Source organism: Panicum virgatum, chromosome 6N (assembly GCF_016808335.1).
Source record: "Panicum virgatum strain AP13 chromosome 6N, P.virgatum_v5, whole genome shotgun sequence".
Lineage (NCBI taxonomy): Eukaryota > Viridiplantae > Streptophyta > Magnoliopsida > Poales > Poaceae > Panicum > Panicum virgatum.
The window spans coordinates 10,230,595-10,239,387 of record NC_053150.1 but is presented as its reverse complement, the minus strand read 5'-3'; the positions used below and the strand labels follow the sequence as shown (position 1 = coordinate 10,239,387).

The window sequence follows — 8,793 nt, the reverse complement described above, 5'->3', positions numbered from 1 at the left end:
CTTGATCACGGAAGCAACTATCAATGCACCGACCCATTGAACTTCGATATCGTCGGTTCAACCGATGCCCTATTTTCTGCAAAACTCATCCAATTCAACATTTATTTGACTTCTTTCTTCATTTATTATTTTGCCAGGGCTTTGTACTTCATCCTTGGGACCTAAGATCATTCACTTGACAACTTGTTAGTCCCATGGTTTAATGGTGCTATGTTCCTTACAGTTTGGTGTGTAAGAAATTAAATAATGCTAATATATGTTATTTTGACCATGAAAAAATATATTTTTGTGCTTTACATCCCTTCATCAAATTGAATATAGATTTATGCTAGTTAATTCATCATATTGAGTCCAAATTGTCCGAATAGTATCGTTATTCGAGATACCACCACAATATATATTACACAAATCACTTCATTACATGAATACCAAAATACAATATAATGGTTACGCAATACTACTCATCATTATTTAATGAAAAATTGATAGCTTTCCTTTTGACGAACATCCTTTGGTTGCAATCGTGGCGTAAGTAAGGAGCGTCCCTTTTGGATAATAGGATGCTGGGGTCAACGTCGCCTGAGAATGAGGGACGGTCATCAAACTGATCAAAATCTTTTAACTTGTCTGAAATATCCTCAACTCCAATGATTTTTCTTTTTCCTAAAAGAACTATGTGACGTTTTGCCTCGTACGGAGATGGCGCAACATGAAAGTGGCATGCTGGGGAGGCAAGGAGGGTGCTAGATTAGGCAGTGATATTCAAAGCGTGCAGTTTCTTCTCCTTACCAAAATTAAAAGGGTCGTAATGATTGTGCAAATGGAAGCTGTAGATGGTTTGATGACACATAAGTTTGCCTTTCCGCCTTTGATGACACATAACTTATGTATAATTGCATCATGAGTCAGCTGTCAATATAAAATTTCTGTCATAACTTCATGCAACTTACCACTTTATTCATGTAAAGGAAAACTCATTAGTACATCATATCATACAACATTATTTTGATAGGAACTCTAATTTTCGAAGTGATTTGAGGGCCTTAAACAAACTTGGTACAGAACTCGATACACACCATTTGCTTTTATTGTTTGTTACATAAAGATTAAACACATGCATTTCCTGGAGATTCAAGATATGCATCATCTCACATGTTGTAGTTTTTAGTAGTGGTTGTCCTCCCAGAACTGAGCCTGGAGCCAATCGATTGTCCCCTTCTCCACTTGGAATGCCTTGGCCAAAACATCATCAGAGATTGGTGGCTTTGATCCAAATACCGCGTTGGCGATGGTAATGACCCCAGGGTTTTGGCTGCTGAGCGCAGCAATAGCAACTGCTGGCTTGTCGTGGATGGGGTTGAATTGGAAATGGATGAGCCCTTCAGGGAATACAAATACATCACCCTTGTTGAGAACCTTGGCGAAGAGTTTGTTTGGGTTGGAGGTGACAAACCCAACGTACAGGGTCCCCTCAAGCACCGTGAGGATCTCAGTGGCACGTGGGTGGGTGTGCGGTGGGTTCTCACCCATGGGAGCATAATCGATGCGGGCCAAAGAGATGCCAAGAGTGTTGAGGCCAGGGAGCTGCATGACATTGATCAAAGTGACATTAGAGCCCACCTTGCTCTTCATGGTGTCTCTAGGCTTGTCAAGGTTGGCTGCCTTGAAGAAGTCATCTGCACTAACAGCCATGGGGTCCTTGCACACGAATCCATTCACCTTCACTGTATGGATTATAGAAAGTACACAGACATAAGAAATTAGGATGTACATATAAATGTTTGCAGTATGCATTTGTGTGCTTAACGAATGAATACTGTGCTGATCAGTGGTTTAGCATGAGAACATAAAAAACTGAAGTAAACTAAGTGCACATACGTACCAGGAGAGTACAGGTCGGCGACACAGAAGTCCTGGAGCGGGCTCGGATCAGAAGCAATGACCTGAGAGGACAGCAGTGCTAGAAGAGCTGACATAAGGAAGTAAGAGGAGCTGGCCATTTTGTTTGAATTTAGCTTTCTCCTCCCTTTTGTGTATTTGTGCTCTGTACAATGCAATATGCTAAGCACAGGTGCGTGTGTTTGTTCTGCTGATGGTCCGCTATGGAGGAAGATGGATGTGCTTATATAGCCACACCACGCGGCAGCGGGAACTTGTGGGCGACTGAACAAGTCAAGTTGAGCCGACCAACAGAAGAATTGGTCTCCGGGTGTGGTAGAGAACCTGTTGATGAAACTACGTAGTACATTATCTTTATGAACTTTTCAAAGCTACCCCAACTTTAATTTTAATCGTTTTTACTCTGCCAACTAATAACTATTCTGACGTGGTCTATTTTGCTCTAGCAAATCTTTAGTAAAATGATACCTGTTTTTTTGCTCATGTATGTGTGTTTGCATATTCAATATTTATCTAAGCGTGGTGCACGTCACCTATATCTTAGCTTACAATACTCCCAGTACTGCTTGACACTACTAGAAAACGGGCCATGGAAACCGGTTGGAAATGGCCTTAGGCACCGGTTTTTCAACCGGTTCCTGCCAACCGAGACCAATGGCCTCGCCTTAGGACACCGGGTATTTAACCCGGTGCCTTAGGCACCCATTGGTACCGGTTGGTCTTTCCAACCGGTATCAATGACCTTTTCCCTTTTTTTTCCCAAATTCAGTTTTGTTTGTTATATTTATTACTGTTTATTCTTTTATAATTGCTAAACGCACTCAAGTTCTACAGTACTATACGTTCATTGGTCGTTCGTGTTTGTTTTCAGAGAATATTTGAAACTAACTAAAAGTGAAATGCGAGCATATAATTAAGCTAATTAGATGAACTAATATATTTACAAATTTACAAACATCAAGACATAATGTTTAAAAATATTTACAAATGTACAAGTCATGTTTGTAGTCCAACTACTGGTCCCCTTAGGAGGTCGATGAAAGTCCTCTATGGATGTGACCGTCGTGGTAGAACTCGCCTCTAGGATCCAAGATCTCGTTCAAAATGAATCCGGCGAGCTGCTCGCACACGGCGTTGATCCGATCAGTAGAGTAACATTCATCCCCCATTTGAGACATCTATCATTTAGAAAAAAAGAATTAACATCATGTGCGTTAATACAATTATGAAAATATACTAGTGAACGGTTTGAACGTACTCTCGTGTCTTCATCAGTAGCCTTCCCGCATGGAGTCATGATGTGCAAGTAGTCGCATACGTAGTACCTGCACCAATCAGTTCCTTGTTGTTGTCTCGCACACTTAAGGAGAAAAAAATAAATTGCTCAATTTAGAACAATTTGGGATTATATACTTAACTAGACAAATCTTTATGAATCAACATACCGGATAATCCATGTTAATGTTCAGTTCGGGCCTCCATTGACCACGTCCTTTGTTATTTTTCACAAATTTTTTCAAAACCCTGCGCTCTAAGTTAAGTTTGATATTTAGAAATTGTTATTAACAAAAAAAAAGATTTAATTGTGCAAACTGAACTTACCTGTTCAAGGGGGTCTAGGATATGTTGTATTGCGGACTTTGGATTTCTCATTAAGTCAAAGACTATAAGATTGCCGGTCTCTACGGAAAGTATGAGTAAAATCCAATGATAACTGCGGATATAGATAGGATATATACATACATGCATTAGACGACTTAGTATTTATTTAGTAATATAACAGAGGATTGAGTCGACCAAGGCTTACCCAAAGTTGTATGGTATGAATATATAGGATTTGTAATTTTGCCTAGTCAATGAATCGTATATGTTTTGGCACGTTTCCTTGTAATTTTCGTTGAGCACTTTCTGGTTGACTAGCAAAGGAGACATGAAGCCGATCTGATGGTGACATCCATGTTTTCGGCTTCTTTGGGTCTCCTGTCTAAACGATACAATAGAAATTTTATAATGCACACATATAATTATGTTCTTGTTAACAAAAAGTATTAATGTAGAGGTAGGTGATACTTACAAAACCCAAATGGTGATGACAGAGGCGTCGAGGGCTTGTCGATGGTAAATGTGGTATAAATACAATAATTTGATAGTATTCACATATCAAATAAATTGATAATGCACATAACTACAATAAAATGCTACAACTAAAAATAATTATCACATTTATAAACTAAATTAAGTGATAACTGCTTCTAAAAACCAATTACTAAATTATGGAGAAAAATAACTAACTTTTTTAAAAAAAACAAAAATTCACCTCCCCTCCCCTCACTCAGCTGCCATGAATAGTGAGTTCACGACAGCTTGGATGGGGAAGGGGTTGGGGTATTTATAGACGTGGTTCAAAGGCACCAGTTGGTGCTCAACAACCGGTGCCAAATAATAGACATAGACACCAGTTGAAGTTACCAACCGGTGCCTTTGTTGTGGGCAATTGGCGGCACCGGGTCATGGCAAAACCCGGTGCCATTGTCCGCCCTTTAGGCACCGGTTAGTGCCACCAACTGGTTGGTGGCACTAATCGGTGTCTATACTGGGGTTTTGGTACCGGGTAATACTTTAACCCGGTACCAAACCCCCTACCTTTGATCGCCGGTGGCCAAAGATATCAGTTGCTTTTGCAACCGGTACTGATGCGTGTCAGTACCGGTTGCAAAAGCAACTGGTACCTTTGGCCCGTTTTCTAGTAGTGTGACTTTTCTAGTAGACAAGGATGAAATGGTCTCTGTTATCAACCTTTAATTTCAAAGCTAGCTTTCTATTGCTACTGTAATATAATCTGACGTGGGGGATGATGTGTGCGTGTTTTGGGACACTCTGAGCTCAACCTTAAGCACACCTTTTGCAAATGGAGTTTGCCATTGTATCTTACTATCCGATCGATTGAAACCTTGTTACTGATTGATGACCCTCAGCTTCTACGTACACCCATCAGGGGAGTGCTCACGACCATCTTACCTGTTAATTGTGTGCACAAGGAGTTTGAGAGTGTTGGGTGGAGTCATATACACTATTACAAAAACTGATTTATAACGACCTTTTTCAGCATCTCTGATGAGGCGGGCACAAAAAATAACAGTCTCTGTTAATGCCCAATATTAACAGAGCCGGTCATTTCTTATCAACAGAGGCGGTTATAAAAACCGCCTCAAAAAATTAATTAACAGAGGTTGTCACCTTTAACGTGACCGCCTCTGTTAATCATCGTATTTTCAGAGGCGGTCCATTTACAACAGCCCGCATCAGTTAATGGGTCCAGCCCATTAAAAATCCATGCCCCCAGCCAAACCCTAACCAATATCTCTCTCTCCCTCTCCGATCTCTCTCTCTCCATCCAATCCGCTCAACCCGCCGCCGCTTTCTCCCTCAAGCACGCGGGCGGGTGGGCTCGTGCCGGCGCCTCCACCGGCGGCAGATCCGAGGGGCCAACGGGTAGCGGCGCCACCTCGAACCCCGGCGGCCCCATGTCGACGGCAGCCGGCGCCTCTACCGGCCTAGTGCCTCTACTGGCCGGCCGAGCGCCTCCACCAGCGGATCCAAGGGGCCAGCGGTGGATGCGGGCAGGGGCGCAGTGGATCCGACCGGGGTACGGCGACTCTGGGCGGGGTCCGGCGGATCCGGCCGGGTGCGGTGGATCCCGCGGCGGCGATGGCGACGATGATCGCTGCGGCGGCGGGGGCCACAACGCGTGGCGCGGATCCGGCCGGGGCCGCAGCGCGTGGCGCGGATCCAGCCGGGGCGCGGCGGATCTCGCGGCGCCGATGGGCGCGATGGCGACCGGGTCGCGGGCGCGGTGGCGGCGATGGTCGCGGCGGCGGTGGGGTCGCGGGCTTGGCGGCGGCGGGTGGTCGCGGTGCACGGCGGGCGGGACGGATCCGCCGCCACTGCCGACGAGCCACTGTTTTTTTATTTTCATTTGTTTTTTATTTTTAATTGGCTGAGGTGGGCGCACAACCGCCTCAGAAAAGGGTTTATTTACTATGACCCTTGGTACGAGACGGTTGCAAAAATTGCCTCTGTTAATAGATTTTGATCGTCTCAGAAAAAATTTGTGTAGTAGTGATATATATATACCCCCACAACTCCGCACCTCTACACAAAGGTGCTTTCTCAACGTTTGAAATCATAGGCAACCACACCATGATTGAGGCGTCGCATAAAATTTGTAGGAGATTTTTAAGAAATGTGTCTTTTTATTAATTAACATAATACAGGGTCGATCACGATGCATCATAGTATGTTATTAATGATTAATTACAAAGCCTATTTTTTTCAATAGTTTCAAGGCTGGAAACATAATTGGTATAAAACTATGAATGTAAAACTTAATTTTGTGCCTTTAGTCTGGGACTAAATGGTGATCATTTAGTACGAGTTGGTGTTATTAATTGGGACTAAAAAATCTGAACTTTTAGTCCCGATCAGTAATAATAACCATAACTATAGAAAGACTTTTAGTCCCAGTTGGTGATTTCAACCCGGACTAAAGATCCCTCCCATCCTCTAGCCGTTGGATCCGGAACTAAAGCCTTGATTAGTCCCGGGCTCAAATGTGACCGGGACATATGCACATAATTGATGTGGTGTTCTGTAGTAGTGCTTAGAGAATACAAACACGTCACTCATGTTGAGGACTTTCAATTGCTAATAAAAATTTAAATAATTATTCTAAGAAGCAAATATCCGTTCCATAGTTAGGACGTTCCATAGTTAGGACGACTCGAGCAAAATCAATACAACTGTAGGACTGGGACCTTCGAATTTCGATGGTGTCTCGCGTCATGACGGCTAGAGGAGGCGAGGCTTGGGAGCAACATGGGCGGGCAAGGGTAGAAGGCTACGTGGCTGAACGGTTCCAGCTTGGATTTTAGCGAGGCAACACTCAAGTATGCATGGGTGAGAAGCTTGGCCCAGAGGTCAGTTCGCGCCAGATCCTAATAACTTATTATGTGACACGACTATGATGGAGGCGGATGGATTCATCCCATTATATCTCGTTCTCCAACAAAACACATTTTTTGATTAAATTAGAATCTTGGAAAAAAGTTGTAACAAGCTTCAAATAAAAAAAGAAGAAGATGTGGACTAGAGTAGTACAATTATGCCCGGTTGCAATTTGAAGTTGGATTATAATAATTTTTTTTGAAAATTTAAAACTACGTACTCTAATTTAATTAATGTAGAACAAATTTATTTCATTCAAACTACTTATTATATTATTGACATCCAGTACTACGCGTTACAACTTAATTTTCAAGTGCATGATTTTAGTTAGGGGAAATTCCTTGCATGGCCCTAGAGAAAATAGCACTTCCTTGTATGGCCCTGATAAAATGAAACTTTCTTGTATATCCTTTGTTTTATTTTCTATCCCTTGTATGACCTTCCCGTCACCTTCCGTTAGAAAATTCTGTCAACATCAGACGGAGCTCAGCCCGGCCGTCCGTCCCCTCTGCTTTGCTGCCAATGCCACCGAGAACGCTTCACATCCCCGTGGCAGCCGCCTCCGCCGAAGCCAGGCAGCCGCCTCCGCCGACGCCGCCCGCTACGCAGGTGCCACTGCCGACGCCGCCCACTACGCCGCGCAGCTCCCCTCTGACTACGGCGCCGTCATCGCCACCATCGGGGAGATCTCCGCCACGACGCCCGACCCCACGCGCCGCAGCGAGCGCGTCACGCAGGACGACCCGGCCACGCTGCTCTACTCCTCGGGGACCACGGGGCCCAGCAAGGCCATCGTCGCCACGCACCGGAGCCTCATCTCCATGGTGCAGATTATCATGACGCGATTCCGCCTCGAGAGCTCTGACAGGACTGAGGCCTTCCTCTGCACCGTACCCATGTTCCACGTCTACGGCCTCGTCGCCTTCGCCACGGGGCTGCTCGGATGCGGCGCCACCATCGTCGTGCTCTCCAAGTACGAGTTCCCCGAGATGCTGCGCGCCATCAACGAGTACGGGGTCACCTACCTGCCGCTCATGCCGCCCATCCTGGTCTCCATGGTGGCGCACCCTAAGCCGCTGGCCCGCTGCCGCTCGGCCAGCTGCGCAAGGTGCTCTCTGGCGGGGCACTGCTGAGCAAGGAGCTCATCGAGGGGTTCAGGGACAAGTACCCGCAGGTGGAGATCCTGCAGGGGTACGGGCTCACGGAGAGCACGGCCATCGGCGCGTCCACGGACTCCGCAGAGGAGAGCCGCTACTACGCCGCGCGGTTGACGCGAGCGGTGCTCACGGATGGCGCGCTGTGGCAGTTCCTGTGTAGCGTGGATGGGCTCTGGGCCGCGCTCGCCATCCGCGCTACCACCGCGCTCGTGGGCGACCACGACAGCCCCGCTCGTGTTCCAAGAGGACGCCGCCACCGGGGGAGGTGACGGTGGCGTGCAGCGCGCAGTGGCAAGGCGTGCTGGAGGTCCAGGAGGGGCGCGCGCGACAAGGGAGAGTGGCGCGTCCGCGGCCGCGGCGATGAGCAAGGCGAGGAGCAAGGCATCCATGGCACGTGCGACGGGGGCGGCCGGGTGGGCGGGAGGGCATAGGGCATCGTTGCCTTCGCTGGCGGCGGCGACGCCTCCAGCGGCAGGTCATCGGGGGCGCGGGGCAGCGGACGGCTTGGGGCCTCCAGCGCGGGGATCCATGGCGCGCGCGACGGGGCGAGCGGAGGGCGTCAGTGCCTTCACCGACTGCGGCGGCGGCGGCACCTCCAGCTGGTCAATGGGGCGTGGTGCAGCGGACGGCGCTGGGCCTACATCGCAAGGGTGAGGGGATGTGGAGCGGCCGGCCGGCGGGGCTCCGTGTGAAATTGACGGAATTTTCTAACGGGAGGTGACGGAAGGCCATA

At 47.0% G+C, this 8,793-nt stretch overlaps 1 protein-coding gene and 1 pseudogene across 1 annotated transcript; one reads left to right on the top strand and one right to left on the bottom strand.

The window, feature by feature from the left end:
- Positions 1–923: 923 nt before the first annotated feature.
- On the bottom strand, positions 924–2,080 carry LOC120677796 (germin-like protein 8-8). The gene is made up of 2 exons (XM_039958994.1): positions 1,883–2,080; positions 924–1,724 (listed from the first exon to the last, which is right to left on the bottom strand). Exons 1-2 carry the CDS (start codon positions 1,998–2,000, stop codon positions 1,165–1,167), a joined length of 678 nt encoding a protein of 225 aa, XP_039814928.1. The 5' UTR covers positions 2,001–2,080; the 3' UTR covers positions 924–1,164.
- Positions 2,081–7,337: 5,257 nt separating this feature from the next.
- Positions 7,338–8,329, top strand: LOC120677899 (annotated as a pseudogene).
- Positions 8,330–8,793: the final 464 nt, after the last annotated feature.

What these genes read in the sequence shown, in the direction of transcription:
- LOC120677796 (XM_039958994.1), bottom strand. Translation starts at nt 2,000, where the DNA reads ATGGCCAGCTCCTCTTACTTCCTTATGTCAGCTCTTCTAGCACTGCTG. An exon ending in CGCCGACCTGTACTCTCCTG is followed by an intron (nt 1,725 to 1,882) that starts GTACGTATGTGC and finishes TAATCCATACAG; the next exon opens with TGAAGGTGAATGGATTCGTG.